General features: G+C 40.5%; 1 protein-coding gene and 1 non-coding gene across 4 annotated transcripts in view; both read right to left on the bottom strand.

Annotated features, from left to right (window-relative positions):
* Positions 1-49: 49 nt before the first annotated feature.
* Positions 50-18,651, bottom strand: part of CKAP5 (cytoskeleton associated protein 5) — an 89,780-nt gene continuing 71,178 nt past the window's right edge. For all 3 annotated transcript variants that reach the window (XM_011000653.3, XM_011000656.3, XM_011000654.3), the window contains exons 32-44: positions 18,076-18,269; positions 16,940-17,112; positions 15,600-15,773; positions 15,258-15,378; positions 7,104-7,283; positions 6,443-6,630; positions 5,847-5,922; positions 4,818-5,006; positions 4,584-4,721; positions 4,081-4,164; positions 3,823-3,982; positions 891-1,042; positions 50-768 (exon numbers count right to left, since the gene is read on the bottom strand). In XM_011000653.3, coding sequence (XP_010998955.1) covers positions 523-768; positions 891-1,042; positions 3,823-3,982; positions 4,081-4,164; positions 4,584-4,721; positions 4,818-5,006; positions 5,847-5,922; positions 6,443-6,630; positions 7,104-7,283; positions 15,258-15,378; positions 15,600-15,773; positions 16,940-17,112; positions 18,076-18,269 — 2,075 coding nt within the window. In that variant the 3' untranslated portion in view covers positions 50-522. The remainder of the gene's footprint in view (positions 769-890; positions 1,043-3,822; positions 3,983-4,080; positions 4,165-4,583; positions 4,722-4,817; positions 5,007-5,846; positions 5,923-6,442; positions 6,631-7,103; positions 7,284-15,257; positions 15,379-15,599; positions 15,774-16,939; positions 17,113-18,075; positions 18,270-18,651) is intronic.
* Positions 18,479-18,589, bottom strand: LOC116155511 (small nucleolar RNA SNORD67). The gene has a single exon (XR_004139402.1). It is a non-coding gene; the product is annotated as a small nucleolar RNA SNORD67 (small nucleolar RNA).

Here is an 18,651-nt window from a genome sequence, read left to right as displayed (position 1 = left end):
TGACAAAGACTGCCCAGCACTCCCAGATACGGAGCATCTTGGGAGACAGTTATAGTTAATGCAAACTTTATTTATAAAAGACTCTTAAATTAGTTGTATCATGCCATGCATTCATACAGAATACAGTGACCCCTCAGGGCTACAGGGAGAAGAGCTCACAAACTCAAAGGAGAACTAGGAAAGAGTTTCTAATTGTTAAAAGCTAGGAAAGATTAGGACAACTTTACAAATGAGCAATTAAAAAAAAAAAGGATATGGAACCTAGTCTGAGCTGAGAAGAGGGCAGCTGTTTACAAGTCTGTACACTAAACTAAGACAGGGACAGTCGTCTAGAGAGGCAGGATGCTGACAGGAGAAGCAGAGGATGTGCAAATACTTGTGCCACAACAACTCCTCCCCCAGGTCCACGGTATGATACATACAACCAGTTTGTGTACGCGAGGCCTGCCAAGGCCACTTCAACTATGAGGACGTCTAGTTTAGTAAACTAAAGCTGCAGGGTGCCAGGGGAGTAGGGCAGCTTCATTTGCGACTGCTCTTTATTCTCTCCAGTCTTTTTTTCAAGTCGTCAATGTTAGCTGTGGAGGAGGAGGATGTGGTCATGGTTCCTGAAGAGTGAGTCTGGTTGGAGTCCAGGTCTGAATGCTGGTGCTGCTCCCGTGACTCCCGGAGTTGAGACAGTTTGCTGTGCAGCATGTCTGTGGAAGACGCGACGGTAGGAACTGCTGGTTTGGAGAGCAAAGAGGTCAATGGAGGGCGGTCGTCTTGCTGTCGAGAGAAGAAGAGACATTGTCCGAGGAGGTCAGGTTGCGGCTCTGAACAACATACACCAGGGCAGGGCCGCTTCTCGGCCAGCCATCCCGACCCACACGGAAGAGGGGGAGCAGTACCTTTGTATTGTCCAGACCACATCGCTGTCGGAGGATTTTTAGCCTCTCCAGGTAGACAGATGGTCCCACCTCTTCTCCGTTTGTATTACCTAGAGAGGACACTGTGCTTGTGGGAGTGGGCACACACGTGACCTCCATTTGAGGGGAGATGCCTACGGAGGAAACGTAGAAAGAATATTCAAATAGACACCCCCCACCCCTCTCCAACTTCTTAACCTGCCACCAAAGGGACCATTTTGGGGCTTGAATATAATCACTGTACTTGAAGACTAAAAATGTTCACAAGAAATCCATTTGGGGTTGGTGATAAAGGGTGCTCTGCAATACACAAGACACACTTAGTGAGAACTTCCAGCACTGATGCAGAAGGCCGTCCATCTACATCCTGAGCTATGCAGGGGTTGCATTCCTGTAATCCCATGGCTAGTTCTAGGCAAGCCACAAAGTCTTAGCTACTCCTGAGTTATGGTAAGTGCCCAAGTGAAGACCCTAAGGACTTTAAATGCTTCCAAGAATCAGACTAGGTTTGGACCAGGAGATACAGGGGGGAAAACCCTTATTCAAACCAGGGAGAACAGCAAGGAGCTCAAGGCTATGGTCTATTCATGAGGAAGAGAGGGAAACTGAGGTGTCCAAGAAATACCCCAAAAAAGGGGTAGGAACTGGAGCACTTGAGATCAATATTCTGGCGGGAGAAGCAAAAACCAAATCAAAACCAAAAAAACCCATCACAGTTCTAAATTTCTGAGAAGGAACAACCACAAAATGCAGGCATTTAAAATATCCAATTTGAGTATCAATGAAAAGGCGTTACACAAGCCAAAAGGTAAAGCACTGCGAAGAAAAACTCCCTTATGGTAAACAGAAAAGTAAAACAGGTTACTCTGGGGAAAAAGGAATCCTTTAATGTACAGGTGAGAACACTCAGAGGGTGAAAAATGAAGGAATAATGAAGTTAAAGGCAGCAGTAAGAGATGCCCGAACACTTTAAGGCACTCAGTTATCAGTGGGGACACATGCTTGTGTTGCAAATGTTGACTGTCTACAGAAAGGACTCTGGAAATGAGAAAAGGAGGCTCTACCAGAACAGCTCAACCATGGTATGTCCGTGTGGCCACGGGACACTCTGTTCACTGTGCTTCAAGAAAAAGATTGCAGGTTTTGGAGAGGGGTAATTTAAAGTGTTAAAACAAAACAAAAGAAATGACGTAAGAGAAAACAACTGAAGCTGCAGCCTAGGAAGATACATGGTGAGAGAGAACACGATGGGAATCTAAAACCCACAAGGGAACGTGGTTTCACAGGCAAACAAATTTTAGAACTTAAGAGTAGGTAAGCTTAACCAAACTCGGAAAGGACTAAAGGCGGGACCAATGTGAGGGCTCTGCTCTGCATGGTGAGAGGGAACTTTAGTAGTTGGGTCTTTTCTTGGTTTCAGGTTCTTGACAGCTATTTCCTGTAACTGACACCTCCTAAGTCTCCCATTTGTCTCTAGATCCTGTGAGCAGGAACACCAGTACTGGCTTTTTCACTGTGGGGACAGTAATATTTCAGCTTAACATCAGAATAAGCATCCATTCATATCACTGAACAAATACCTACTGAGTGCCTACTATGTGCCAGGCAACAAAACAGACAAAAATCTTTACTCTTGTGGATTTTAAATTCTAGCAGAAACAGACAGACATCCAACAAGTAACCTAATAAACATTACGTCTTACGGCATGTTAGAGGAGGTCAGGTGCTACGGGAGGTGAGGGGTAGTTTACAAGTTTTAAATCAGGTCTCACTGCGACAGTGGTATTTGAACAAAGATGTGAAGGAGGAAAAGGAGCTGCCTCAAGACTGTCTTGAAGAAGAGCAATCTACATGTAAGCAATAGCCAGTGCAAAGGCCCTAAGAAGGTGTATGCCTGGTGTGTACCAGGCACAGCAGGGCGGCTGGTGGGGCTGGAGTGAAACGAAAGTCAGGTTGAGCAGCAGGGGAGAGCAGATTCTAGAGGCATCAGGGGGCCATATCTCAGACCTCACAGACCTTATCTGTAAGGCTTTTCGCTTTGCTGAGTGAAAGGGACAGCCTTTGGAAAATGTTTGAGAAGCACCATATTGATGCTACTGTGGAAATGACTATGGGGGGCGGGAGTGGCCGCGGGGAGATCGGGCAGGATAGTGCTGGAATGCACATAAGAGATGATGCTATTCTGACCAGGGCAGTGGCAGTGATGGAGACGAGAAGTGGGGGTGGACTCTGAGTATGTTTTGCAGGTAGAGCCAAAAGGATTTCCTGACAGAGGAAGAGAGTACTCAAAAGCTGAGCAAGCTAGAAGGACAAAGTTGCCAACAAGTGACATGGAGAGGAATGCAGACGAGCAGGCTTGGAGACTCTCAGGAGCTTAATTAGTCTTTGACACACTGGGTTTATGATGCCTGCTGGAAACCCTGCGGAGATGCTGTGCATGACCTATCAGCTGAGGTGAGGAAGGAGGTCTAAGCTGGGACTTGCTGGCATAAAAATGGTATTTAAAGTGATGAGAGTAGATGGATTAATTAAGGGGATGAGAGTAAGAAAGAAGAGAGAATCATAGACTGAACCTAGGGGGACACCAACATTAAGAGTTCAGGGAGAAGAAGAATGAGTCAGAGAAGCCAAGGGGGAATAGCAGCGAGGGAGGAGGAATGCAAGAGAGCATGGAGACCCAGAAGCCCAGGGGAGAAACTGTTTCAAGAGCAGAGACTGTTGCCACGGCCAAACACCGACGATGGGTTGAGGCAGGTAACTGAGAGTTGACCACTGTCTGCAGCAACGTGAACGTCACTGGTGATCATTAAGTCGTGAGGTGCATGGATATAAATGTAAACCCAGCAAAATCTCTGGTTCCTGAGGCTGGAAGCTATTTTGAGCTTATTCCTGGAGCCAGTGGAGGAAACCATACCTGTGGAAGCAGAAATACGGCCTTTGCCCTCCCTCTCCATCTCAATCACCCGAAGGCCTCTCTCAACATAGCTCTGGAAGAACTGTGAGGAATTCTTCAGAAATGGTTCAATGTCAGCATCTGAATATTTCTTCTTATATTCATATAACTCTGCTAGGCCCTAGTTAACAAGAAAAAGGAAGAGGTGGGGATGGATGTTAGTCAGCGACCCTTTTCCATAAAGCAGATCCCCTTTTGGGTGAACCCTTTCCCTCTCACCTCTTTAGTGTTCTCTTTAGAGCCAATCTTCTTGAAAATCTCTGCTAAGAAATCATTCACCTTGGCCTTTGATGATTTTTCATCCTGAAAAGTTGAAAGACACAAGACAGGAATGATAGGTTAGACTTGAGTTACTAATTAGGAACCAGTGGTTGGAGAAGAACTGAAAATATCTCAAAGTCCAGCCCTTTCTGGTATGTTTCTGCACAGAACAGAGGCTCCACCAGGGCAGGGGCTGCAGCAGAGAAACTGACAGTCTCAGGTTTTCAACTAAACTTGAAGAGGAGGGACCTGCCCCCCTACCCCCAGCTAAATAGCTCACAGTGGATTTATCTAGGGAACTTTCTTAGGGACAAAAAGCACATGGTTATAGGTAGTTGATATTTGAAAACTTCAAGACTAGACCAATCCCTGAGCCTTCACCTTAGGCCCTGAGAAAGGCTCCAGGGGCTTATCGCTTTGACAAGAACACCTTCCTCAGCCTTTCAAGTCAGAACACTCACGATTCGAGATGCTCCCTTTTCTGTTTCCTTATCAGACTTGCTCCCGGTCTGGTCCATACTGTGCTTCATCATCCGACAGAGGTGGGCCTCCAGCTCCGACTCATTCTTGTTGTCGATCATTGTTAGGTGGTCTAGGATCTGAGGGAGACACGTGTACGTTCAGGGGCAGTGATGCCACTCCATGATGTTCTCTCAAGCACTCTTGGGGACCTGCTACTGTTTTCACTCACTCACCTTGGGCCCTTTTAATTTGCATAAAGTGTGCAGCAGCGTTTTTAGGGTCCTTATGGGGAATTCACTTTTGCACTGCTTTAGTTTCTCTTTGGGGAAGACCTTCATGAAGATGTGTATATCCAGAAGAATTCTGTCCAGATTAATGCTGTTGATGGTATCAGGTAGTAGTCGAACCATTCTCCAGAGACACTATTGAGAAAAAAACCCACAAAAGTTAGAAAGAGTCACTGAAGAATGAGGATAGTCTTTGTCACCACTCATTTCCCCTAAGCACGGGGATCACTTCTAAAGGATGGTCAGGGATATGGATGTAGCTCATCAGATCTTCCAGGTTCATGAACATAAACAGCTTTATTCACTTCAACCATGTCATTGGCTAAAGTGTGACAAGTCACCCATCTGACCATCTCCACTCCTCCCTCCCACTTCCCTAGAGACAGGGGCCTTAAATGATGAGAAAATGAGGAAATTTTGTCTTGGGTTTATTTGGTACCCGAGACTAGAGTAGTTCACATTACTTAATCAAATCTAACCTGAGGAGTGTAATAACAGTATATGCTATAGATATGTTCATTTGGAGTCTTCTATCAAAGAGACCAAAACATTATAAAGCTATACATATCTTTTCCCCCCAAAGAAATGAAATTTGTCCCATCAAACTCCTTGACTTTTGATTCTAGGAAAACTGGTAAGATACTTACAAAACAGCTCTTCCTTTTCACTGTTTGAGGCCAGGAATTTTTTAGGCCTGAGCTAGGGGGTATATATTGGAGGAAGGTAAAAATGGAGAACAACTATTTTTTTCAGTTGTGCCTTATCTGATTTGAGTCTGTGTCTTAGTTCCAACTTGTCTTTCCTCACACTAATAAAGTATTACATCTTTGAAAGAAAAGAGATAAAAAAAAAGAGAGGTGCTCACAGTCTTTAAGACATTAGCCTGCTGTGACTCCCTTTGACTGGCAAAGCTATAAAGCTATTCTTTTCTAATTCTCCAAAAAAGAAAAAAAGGTCAAATTATTTCAACTTCACCTTCATAACAAGCTCTGAGAACTTGGGAGAACTGGCTGTTGCTAGCAGGCTGTCTTGTAGCAGAACAAGCAGGGCGCTAGAAAACAAACAAGCCCAACACAATAGCATTAATAAGTTTCAAACCTACATTCTAATTAAAATCATTAATTGAAAGGTTGAATGTAAATATTCTTTATCTGAAATTGAGAGCTTATGGATCTGGAATTTTCTTTGATTACTTGCCATTCAATTATTAAGAAAATAAACATCAATTATCTAAGCTTTGTAAGTTACCACTCAGTAATTGGTAAAGCTTGTCACTGTCACTGGTAGCTGAGAAAGAAATACATGTGAAATGTACATGAAAGAGAGGGTAACCTATAAACTCTACAGTCCTATTCTAGAAAATTTCTCATGATACTGTCTGGCTTACTGAGCTGTTACTAGTTTTAGCTGCTGTCTCAGGTTGGAATACCTTTGGTTCTTGAGGAAGAAAAGAATAATATATCAACTTATTAGGCAAACCTAAAGTTACAACTGATCTAGTGCCTTCTGGTTTTTATGAGTAGACAAGAGAGAAGCTGTTTCAGGCTCTAATGCTCAGAGTACAGATATACCTCAGGATGTTGGTCTGGTCTGACTTCTCCAGAACTTTCACCACCAAGAGGTTCACAGAGCGGATCACCTGTTGTCCTTCCTCCAGATCTTCAATTCGAGAATCCAGCATTAAGGTGATGAGACCATGCATCAGGTCTTTCAGCACTCCTGTAGAAGCCTCCCGGGCGAGGCTTTCTATCTGAAATAGCTATCCAATCATAATTGTGTTAGAGAGGTATGAAACTCAATACACAGAGCAAAGAAGATAAACATGGGTGGTATATTCTAGTAAAAATTATATTGTATTTACAAAAATTCAGAGTATTGGGGTAAAAAAATCACTACACTCTCCCAATCCTCTAATAGCCAAAATTAATTGATGTGCTTCTTTCCTTTCATAAAAGTATTTTTCATGTATTTTTATTTGTGAAAAGCCAGATAGGGACCAACTATGACTGGTGAAGAAACTGACAGGAAGCAGAATTCCAGTAGTTTGTAAGAATCCTAACAATAAGGTAAGCTGAGTGTTGCCCAGCATCCAGTGGAAGTAGACAACAGCCTGCATGTAAAATCCCACAAGTGACACAGGACTTACTGGACCATCTGAACTGACTCAGGCTTCAGAACCTGGGCAGGATGAGAAACTGAAGGGAAGCTCGTGACCTGCAGAGGCGTCCTTACCGAAATCATGTTGCCAATGATACAGCTATACAACTTGATGATCTCATCCTTCTCCAGTTTCTCATCTGCCATATGTGTGTTGTAGATGAGTCTCAGCTGCATGAATGTGGCTATCAGAAACTGATCAATATGGCCAGACATTGCTTCAGCTTTGTCTTCCTGTCTCAGGACCTCATCAATCTGGTAACAAAAATTCCAAGATGTATTTCCAAACTTCATACTTCTAAGTAGCAGGAAGACACTACAAGTCTCTATAATATTTATTAGCAAAGCACTTCTCCTATCTTACTTTGAAAAAACCCAGTCACTTTACATATAAATAACTAGTCCTTAGGAATTCAATCATTCAATAAATATTTACTAAGCAAGATAGCATTAGGTGAATTAACTGCAGCTTCTAGTCTAAGAGGCACACTATCACGTTTAGAGAATAACAATCCCAATGTTTAAATGTCTAATTTATTAAAAAGTGTTTTTATTTTATTTTATTTTATTTCATTCCAACAGCTCTGAAGGTAGTCAGGGCTGAGAGCAAGATCTCCATTTACCAGATGAGAACAGTGAGGCTCAATAAAATCAGACTACTTAGTTCAAACTCAAAACTCAGGTTTCTCACATCTTGATCCAGGTCACTACCAGTAAAATGTTTCTATAGGAAAAAACAAGTATTTCATATTCATTACTGTAAAAAGATCTTTATTTTTATGATTACATAAATTACATCCTGAGACAATCATGTCAATCTTCATGAAGATCTTTTCGTGCAGGGCTGCTACACTGCCTAACTCCAGGGGGCACCATTTATAGACTGCAGTGTGAACGGTGCCCCCTGGTGTTGAGGAAGCCAGTGGTTCTCTTTACACATGTATATCCCATAAGCAGGAACAATTTTATATAACTGGGGCTGTTTAACAATGCTATCTCAGCATGGACAAAACAAAAAAATACATATGTATTTGGAGGGGGCTTCCTCCTCTTTTTCCAAGGTAATTAACAATCTGATATATATATATCCTTTCAAGTTCACAGAATCATAGACAACCACACATGCACACATATGTAGGGGTCAAGGTTTAGGGCACTGTTTATGCTAACAAGACTATTTATAGCAAATACAATTCTCTGCATCTAGCTTTCCTAACAAAAAATTATGAAAATCCCTAAAGTCATCAAAAATAGTTTTATTTTTAAAGGCTGCATAACAGTCCACGTATGCACACATCAAAACTTAATCATTCCCTTCCTGAGAACCTTTCAACATGTTTCCAGTCTGGAATTTTGTCCACTACAAATAATGCTGCAATAAACATCTTTGTGTATATATCCTAATGTACCTGTGTTTAATTTCTAAATGAGAGTCTCAAGAGTTTAACTTTTTTGGCTGGAGGATAAAATATTTTAAATTATGGTATAATAGATATTATGATGTTGCTTTCTTTAAAAAGGCATTAACATGTAACTCACATTTCTACATTTAACATATGAGAATATTGTTTTTTCAGTGTCTCTATCAGCTGTATGTGTTATTATTACTCATTTTACTTTTTGCCACTCTGATGGTTTAAAAGTGATTATCTTATTATTTTAATTTGCATTTCTATGGTGGGGGTGGGTCTGGATATTTTTCATGTGTTTACTGGCCATTTGGATATCTTGTGTTATTTGCCTATTCATTTCCTTGGGTTATTTTTTTCTATTAGGGTCTCTTTCTCAAGAGTTGATAATAGCTCTGTTTACTAGAGCTATTAATGCTTTATTGGTCATATGGGTTACAAATCAAATATATTCCACAATATAACACTTGTTTATCAACAGTATGTGGTACATTTCTCAGATTAAAATCTTAAAATTCTTATATGATCAAACTTGTCTTTTCATTCTGAGCTTCCCTCATTTTTTTTTAATGGTCTCCCCAAATTCCTTGGTTATTTCAAAAAATTTGGAAGGGGGATCTGTTGTTTCAAGTTTCCACAAGGTTATGTGTGTGTTATCTTATTAAAAAAAAAAATCTCTTCCGCATCTATGGTTGCTTCCTTCCTCATTCCTGATACTTGTATTTTTGCTCTCTAATCAGGCTAGTAAGAGATTTTTTAAATTTTAATTTAATTTTTTTTATAAGAACCAGCTTTTAGATTTATTATTTTAAAAATCAATTTCATGAATTTTAGCTTCATTATTTCCTACCCTCAAATTTCTTTTATTTTAAATTTTTCTAATTTCTTTTTTTGTCTTTTGGTGGGGGAATTACATTTATCTATTTATTTATTTTACTGGAGGTACTGGGAATTGAACCCAGGACCTCATGCATGCTAGGCACATGCTCTACCACTGAGCTATACCCTCCTCCTAATTTTTCTAATTTCTAAGTGTAAGTAGTAAGTTTCTTTATTTTAGCCTTTATTCAATCATAAGAGCACTTCAGGCAATACATTTTTCTGAGTTCAGCAGCTTCAATAGTTTTAGAGTGAAATGCTTTTCCCTTCACTAATAAGAGTTTTGGGTGGTTTTTTGTTTTTTTGATCAAAGGGTTATTTAGGAGGGTGTTTCATGCTTTCCAAGTAGCCAATATTTTCTGTGATATTAATACTATTTATTAAACATTTTGTTGGGTTACTGGCAAAGAATTTGGTCAGTATTATCTTTCACTTCTTGTATTTGTTAACAGATTTTTAATGCTTCCTCTGCTTTAAGTTTCCTATATAGATGTGAGTCTATTTCTGGCACTTTGTTCCATCCCAAGGGTCTATCTGCTTATCCCTGGGCCAGTACTACACTGACTTAATTATAGTGGCTCTGTAATCAATGTTGATAGTCAGTGATGCAAGTCCTCTCCACTGTGTTATTTTTAAAAATTGTCTTAAAATGATCTTTGCTATTCTTACGCCCTTTGATTTTCCATATAAATTTTAGAATCAGCTTCTCAACTTCAGAAAAAAACTATTAAGATTTTGATGGGAATGGCATTGAATTTACAGATTAATCTGAGAACTACCATCTTTACAATCCTGAAATTGTGAACACAGTATATTGTCCATTTATCTGGAAATTCTCTAGTGTCATTCAACAAAGCTTTACAATTTTCTCTGTAAAGGTCATACATATACACCGCTTCATAATTCCTAGATACTTGAATTTTTTGTTGCTGAGGGTTTTATTATTTTTTAAAATTATTGTGAATTATATATAATACAAAATTTACCACTTTAACCATTTTTGAGTGAACAATAGTATAAGTATAATCACAATGTTGTATAACCATCATCACTATTTCCATAACTTTGTCATTATCCCAAACAGGATTTGTACTCATTAAATAATAACTCTCTATCCACCTCCCTGCCCAACCCCTTGGTAAACTCTTGTTTTCTGCCTCTGTGTATTTGGCTATTCTAGGTACCTCATATAAGTCAAATCAAACAATATTTGTCCCTCTGTGCCTGATTTATTCGATTTAGTATAATGCTTTCAAGGTTAATCACGTTGTAGCATGTGTCAGAATTTCATTCTTCTTTATGGATGATAATATTCCATTCTATGTATATACATTTTGCTTATCCATTCATCTGTTGATGGATACCTGGGTTGTTTCCACCCTTTGTCTACTGTGAACAATGCTGCTGTGAACATTAGTGCACAAGTATTTGTCTGAACCCCTGCTTTCTAGGAGGGAGTCTGGGGATCTTATTGTAATTTTATGTTTAACTTTTTGAGTAAATGCTAAACTGTTTTCCACAATTGGTATACTACTTTATGTTTCCACCAGCAGTACAAACAGGTTCCAATTTCTCCACATCCTCATCAACGCTTGTTATTTCCCATTAGACGAAAAAAAAGAAAAGAAAGAAAAAAAAAAACCCTAATGGGTATGATGTGGTATCTCATTGTGGGTTTGATTTGCACTTCCCTAATGACTAATGATGGTAAAAATCTTTTCACTTGCTTATTGGCCATCTGTGTATCTTCTTTGGAAGATATGTCTATTCTTTGGAGAAATGTCTATTCATGTCCTTTGCCCATTTCTGAACTGGGTTTTTTTTTTCTGTTATTGAGTTCTGGGAGTTCTTATGTGTTCTGGCTATTAATCCCTTATCAGATATATGATTTGCAAATGTTTTCTCTCATTCTGTAAGTTGCCTTTTCACTCATGTGCTAGTGTCCTTTGATGCATAAAAGGTCTTAACTTTGATGAAGTTCAATGTAATTTTTTTTGCCTCTTTTGTTGTCATATCCAAGAAGTCACTGCCAAATTCAGTATCATGAAGGTCTTCTCCTGTTTCTTCCTAAGAATTTTACAATTTCAGCTTTTACATTTATGTCTTTGATCCATTTTGAGTTAAATTTTGTATATGGTATGAGAGTCCAACTTCACTCTTTTGCATGTGGAGAAACATTTTTCCCACCATCATTTGTTTAAAAGACTGTTCTTTGCCCACTGAATGATCTTGTTACCCTTGTCATTCAGACCACTAATTTGGTTTCTGTAGTGTTCATTCTCTCCTTCAGTCCTTCTACTCAATTAAAAAATTCTAAAGCCATGGTTTTTGCCCTTGGAAGAATCTTTCTGCACCCTATTCCCTTCCCCATCATGGTCATCGTATCTCCTTTAGCAGTTTTATTTTGCCAGGACATTGCTGTTCTGGTTATTTTATTTTATTCTTCTTCCCAGTTACTGGGTCCCTTAAGGTATGTTATGATTCTTTACATATTCAGGATTCAATCTTGGGTCTGCCTTTTGGAAACTCTCAACAATGGCAATCTGAGAATGGGAGATACAGCATTTCTGCCCTGCAGGCTGTGGTACACCGACTGGCAAGCTGTTAGTCATATGGCAAAGTACCAAGAGCAGGCATTTCTGCTCTTTGGTCTCTAAAGGTATAGAAGCCACAGACTTGCCAGGCTCAGATAGTGAATTCAGCCTTTTTCTTCCGCTCCCTGTAGTTCCTTGGAGGCAACAGAGAACACCAGGTCCTCCTACTAACACTCACATAGGTCACCACTGCTCTTCCTCTGGGACGCTACCAATCTTCACAGATGAAAAGAGCAATCTCTGCAGGATTTCTGACGTTTTGATCCTATTCCCTGGGCTCTACACTATTGAACCTCAGGTTCTCCTTAGGCCCATATGGAAAAAAGTCTTGTACTTGTACCATATAGAGCTTGGGACTTGCTTACACATTTCAGATACTACCCACCTGACCCAGCAGCTCCTCTGCTCAGAAAAGGCAGATGGGATTGGACTGAAGTTGACAGAAAAAGGTCACAGGGATGCATACATTCAAGTCACTATTTTCCAAAATCCCCTCTATTTGTTTTTCTTCCAATATCAAAACTGTTAACAGGAGACTATCTGTCAAACAACAGCAAAAACCTCGTGCTAGGATTCCAGTTATCCCCTTCTATCCTCACCATCTGTCTTTGTGGGGATGTCTAATAGCTCCTCAGACTTAAGACAGCAAAGATGTAGCTCTTCATTTCCACCTCTCAGCTCTTCCTCCATCCTTCCCCATCTCAGTACACAGCACCACTATCCAGTCAGTTGCTCACACCAAAAAACAAGGAACTACTACTGATTCCTCTCCTCCTTCACATTTCACATTCAATGTATCACCGAGTCCTGTGGACTCTACCTCTGAAAGACACCCTGAAACCATCTACTCTACTTCCTCTCCACTACCATCATCCTAGTGCACCTATCTTTCATGTGAACTACAGCCATAGCTTCTTAACAGATCTCTCAGAATCCACGCTTGCCCCGCCCATACAATCTGGTGTCTACAGAGCGGCCAGAGTGGCTTTTCCCCCAATTAAAAAAGGTTCAAATGCTACAGAAATGTAGAAAGTGTAGTAAAAGAACTTTTTAAAATCCCAAATCATTTGCGAGTGTCAGTCTGATGCTCCATGCCCCTCTGATACTTCAGCGTGCATTCTTGTGGACATTCTCTTCCATAATCATGCTCATGCTACAAGGATCAAAGTCAGGCAAATACTGTCGTCACTACCATCTAATCCCCAGGCTCCATCCCATTTTCTCCAGTTGCCCCAATTATGTTCTTTATAGCTGAAGGCCAGTCTAGTATCATGCACTGCATTTCACTGTCATGTCTCTTAGTCTCTTCAGTCTAGACCAGTTTCCTCAGTCTTTCCTTGACTTTCTTCACCTTGAGACTTCGTCACATGTCCCTCAGTTTACATTTGTTTGATGTTTCCTCATGATTAGATGATATTAGGAATGTCAGCAAAGTGATGCTGAATTCCCATTGGATCCTATCAGGTGGCACATAATTTCATTTTGTCGTATGATTGATTATGTTTGCTTTGATCACTTAGTTAAGGTGGTACCTGCTAGGTTTCTCTGTCAAATCATTCTTCGTATTTTGGTGGGGGTTTTTTTGGTACTTTTAATCTGTTTGTCCTTTGTATTTTGTGGGGAGGTACTATGAAGCTATGTAAATATTCCATTTCTCTTCAAATTTTTAATTAGCTTATATGTGCATGGGCTTGTGGTTTCCTATTTTATTAAATTTTATTGACTTCAATAACCTTATAAATTATATTCAGTTTATGGGGTTATAACTCATTACTATCACTATTTATTTTGATGTTCAAACTGTGTTCTGTTCAAACAGTAAATCTGTTCTGGTTGGCCTCTGTGTCCTTCCACACGTCCCTTGCTGTCTGGTGCAACAAGATACTCCAGGATCATCCTGTACTTTCCCTGATTCAGCCCTGGAATCTGCCACTTCTAAAGGAACCCTTATTCCTTTCAGTAGAAAATGGTATTTAGAAGACAAGATCTGGGGTGCTCATTGCTGTTAGGGTATTGCTGTTTTCAGGTCCTCTCAGTGAAAAGAGCTAGGGAACATATGTATATTATATACCTATATATGTATATAATCTGTAACATACATTTATATGCCACATATACACATACACATATACATTCACACTGGTATTTCTACATCTGTCTATTGAAAACCACAAGTTCATACTGATGCATCTAATTCTGGTCCAACACCAGAGTTTATTCTATTTTGCTGTCCTTCCATATTTGTACTGTCGTCCTCTGACAGTGAGAAACCTGGCTCCCATTTCCCTCATTATATTTATTTATTTGACTGATCCCTTTGTATGTCCCAATCTCCCATCTCTGCCACCAGCCCTTCCCCCTGCTCATTTCTCCTGCTTTGGCTCTGACTCCCCATTCTGAGTCACCTGCCTGCCGCCCTGCTTCCCTCCAACACACGTGGATATCCTCCTCACCCAGCCTGGGGTCCTACTACCATGCCAGAACGGCTCCGCCCAAGGACATCCTCCTCTTTGTTTGGGCTCTGCGTCACCCCTTCTGTATGACAGCCTCCTCATGGCATTTGGGCTTGGGGACCCACACATGGGCTACTAAGGCTCTCTACTCCCACCCCCCTGCCACAAGGTTGATGCCTACCTTGTTCTACACAACCTACTGGCTTTATGACTAGACTGTTAAGGAAGGGAAGCTGAGGAAGAAGAGAACCATTTTTTAAAAACATGTAGCTTCTTTGCTCAAAATTCTCTAATGGCTTCCTATCACACTTAAAATAAAATCCAAACAACTACCCCAGGGTTTTTATGATCTGGTCTGTCTCCACCTCTCAAATCTCATTCTGTACCATTCTCCCTCTTGCCAACTATGTTCTATTCTGGACACACGGGCCTCTGTTTCCTTGAACACACCAAGCTCATTCCTACCCTAGAGCTTTTGTACTAGCTGTCCTTTGCTTGAACCCTGGCTACCAATCTAAATAACTAGTACTTAGTTCCTTCTCTCCCATCACCCCATTTGAGTTATATTTATACAGTAGTTACTATTATCTGATATTTTCTTGTTTACTGTTGTCTCTGTCCACTAAAATCTATGTAAGTTCCATGAGAGCTGATTCCTACTTAAATGCTTTTTCCAGCCTCTAGTGAAAGAATGCAATTATAAAAAGTAAGGCTCTATTAGAGCTCTATCCTGTGAGACAAGTGACGACCGTGAGTGGTCCCTGTGCCCTTTTTTATCAGGGCAGTACTGAACACTGCCTGCCTCCCTTAATACTGTGACCGGTGTGCAACTATCACTGTTACAGCCTCTATATCCAACAGTGGAATCGCTGTCATGATTAATAACCCCATTACCTGTGTCAGAGCTTGGATGCTTGTGTTGATGTCACCACTGGCTACTTGGGAGATAATGAAATTGATTGTGGATGCTGTATTACTGTGCATATCATCGAAGTGTGGAGAAACAGCCCGGATCCTAGAGAGTGGAGCAAAGGAAACAATTCAATCTTTATTACAAAGTATCCCAACGAGTTGGAATTATGCACTTCCCTACTAGATACAGGTTTCAGTAAAGAACTTCTATTAGTCAGATGGTAAACTGTTCTAAAAAGTTCTAACTGAACAGAGAGCTCTTTTCAACATATACACTCTGATGATCATGAACTGCTTATACTTAGATGAAATGGGTGAACTTACTTGGGTTCAGGAATAAGGACTGGTTCAAAAATGTCGTCCAGTTTGTGCTGAACAAGTTCTGGCATTTCACATCGGACTGTGCCATTGTCATTTTCAATCTCATCTAGATCCAGTTGGAATTCTCGGCGAACCATCTGGGCTGCCTCAGGATGCCCACTCATGCTTCGGGCTTGGCTAAGGGAAGCAAAAGGAGGCTCCTGAACTAAAAGAGACTTCTTAACCAAAGGCAAGAGAAGCACTGCCAGCTGCCCCAAAGCTTCACGACGGATGTTCAACTTCTGGTTTCAGCCCCCCTGAATGATTTAAGTCCTTGAGTCTAACCAAGTGTTTTCAATGGGCAACAACACTGGTTCATGAATATTCTGAGAGCAGATTTCTTTAACTTGTACTTAAGGTACTGCCAAGTTGTAAGTATCCTCTCTAGTTCACTAAAGCCAACAAACCTTGTGCTGCTATTCCAGCTGGGGCAATAAATAACAAAGTATACTTTATTGACTCAAAGTTCATTACTTCTGGGCAAAAATTTGAAAAATATTTATAGACTGCCTGGTTCTTTTCCACCAGTTTAACCAGTGTATACATTTTTCTAATTATAAGCATCATCCCATGCAGTGTTCAGTAAGTTTTATACTTGAGGGACAGTCCGTCACCTCTTTTTAGAAATATTCATTCTTGACAGGTCAGGGCCAGGATTACAACCAAACAACAGATATTCATGGTTTCAAAATTCAAATTGGTTAAAATAATACTCATGACACAACCCAAAATAGAGTTGTCTTGCTTAGAAGGTAGTTAATTTTGAGTCCCCAAGCCAATTCTGGGCTGCATGCATTTTACTTAGCCTATCTGAAGAAAAGGAACACAAAGAAGAAAGTGAATCAATATTTTAGCCATGTGACATTGAGCTGACACTTCTGCTAGCCAGTGGACTTTCAGGGAAGGCTTGATTCATGGCAAACTTGGACACCCTCTACCCTGGTTATAAACTACACCAATCGCCCTCCAGAGGGGATGAATCCAAGTCAGAAGTTAGAAAGATATAAGAGCCCTGCTAATGAGAAATTAGCAGGCAGTACTTACATCCTATAAGTGCGATACATAATTCTGTCCACGGAAAAGCAGTGAAAGAAGGCACAAGACTATTTAGAAGTGGTTTTGAGACAAAGACACAGACAATGAAGGCTGAAGGATTAAACATTTGGTTACAAGACATTTACCCCGACACTGTGTCATGCATGATAATGGCTACAAGAACTCAAGATTATGTTACAGGATAAGCTCTCAGCACATAAGGCAAAGTCCAAAGAGATGCTCTCAGACACTTATCTCCATCCACATACTTGAGTTTGGAGGACATGTCCTCAGCCGGTCCCTTGCGGAGCATGTTAGTATTGGAGCTCATGCTCTGTGTGCGCTGAGGCTTCTCTTCCACCTGTTTTATTGGTGCAGCAGAAGGCCTCTTTGCTGACCGCTTAATCCTCTCCTCAAGCATGCTCATATCCTTTTCAGAAAGCTGTCAAAAGAGGTCCAATTTAATTTATTAGCATACCTCTCTAGTAGAATAAGAGGAGAATTAAAAACGTAATTGGAAGACTCAAGAATTAATATCCATTTTCATGTCAAAGCAAACAGAACCTCCTATATCAGGGTAAGTTTACTTTCAAAACACTGCCTACATTTTAAAATCGACTATTGTCAAAACCTGACCTGCTATAATAGGAGAACATATGAAAGAAGGGAAGGATACAAAAGGGAAGGCTATTAATAACTATGAATAAAAAGATCAAGAATTAAATGAAGTTTCCTCATTTTTATTGTGTTACCACTAACCAGCTGTGTGACTGTGGGTGAGAAGCTTCACTTTCGGTCATCTGTAAAATTCCTGTCTGCTTTATCTCCTTCATTGGGGTGTAGTGAGGATTTAATGAGATTAATACAAGTTAAAAAATATAAGCACAGTGTATATACATGTGCTACTAAGAGTGAAAAACGAGTCCAGCCACAGTAGTGAGTGGCTCAGAGGAATCAGAGTCAGAAGCAGAACCTCCTGTGCTTGGGGAGTCTGGCTCATGGCTGCAACTCAAGACTTTTGATCTGACAGGTACTGCAACCCACATTATATGCAAGTAAGTACCTGTTCACTAAAAAATAAATGCACTAAAAATTACAGAGGAGATTGCCAGGCAGAATTTACATCTCAGACTAGCTAAGATTTCTTGATTCAAAAATAGCTCTCATCTAAAGCAAACTGGTATGAGGGGGATGCTCAGAAAAGAAAATCTAATTTCCAGTAAGACACAGCATAAGTAATCAGAGACACCCTCAAGGGCTTATCTGGATTCTAGGACACATGGATAGGCTGAGTTTTAATAAAAAGTGGTAAAAACTTAGCTAGAGTTGAGATGGCATGAAACCTGACACCCAAGTGATCCGGCAATTTACAACATACTGAAAATATTCAGAGAAAATCACTCACGGTTCCAATCAGCTTGAACACCTGGTCCCCATGTACATTGTACACTGTGACGATGGTGTTGAGGGCAGCGTTGCGTACAGCGTTGTCACGGTCTCCTATGTGAATCGCTATCTCCTTTAAGGCTTTTCCCGGGGTTGGTTGGCAAACATTCATGCCATAGGACTCGACCAGACACCCCAGTTCTTCCAGGCACTCTGATGGGGGAGAAAGGCTAGATTAAGGAGACTCAACACACATTTGGCATAGAGACTTATCTTTACTAAATAAATTTTCCTTGGCATACATGAAGGACTAAAATCTTATTCTGGCTGTGCTGAGAATTCTTCCTTGTTTATTGCCTTCTTATAAAACACTCAATGAAACAATGGTGTTATAGCAAGTGCTCCTAGAAGAAAGGGATGCCTGTGAGTCAGATGGCCCCTGTGCACTTGATTTTGTCACCAGGGTGGTACTGAGCGGTGCCTGTATCACCTGATACTGTGGCTCCACCAGTGTGCAACTCATCACTTTCACAGTCCAAATAAGAAGGCTGTAATCACTGATAAAGACACTAAAGAAATTTCCTGGTTCATCTAT

The sequence above is a fragment of the Camelus dromedarius genome, chromosome 12 (genome assembly GCF_036321535.1).
Source record: "Camelus dromedarius isolate mCamDro1 chromosome 12, mCamDro1.pat, whole genome shotgun sequence".
NCBI classification, from domain to species: domain Eukaryota; kingdom Metazoa; phylum Chordata; class Mammalia; order Artiodactyla; family Camelidae; genus Camelus; species Camelus dromedarius.
Note: the sequence above shows the minus strand (reverse complement) of the source record. Positions and strands in the feature narration are given on the sequence as shown.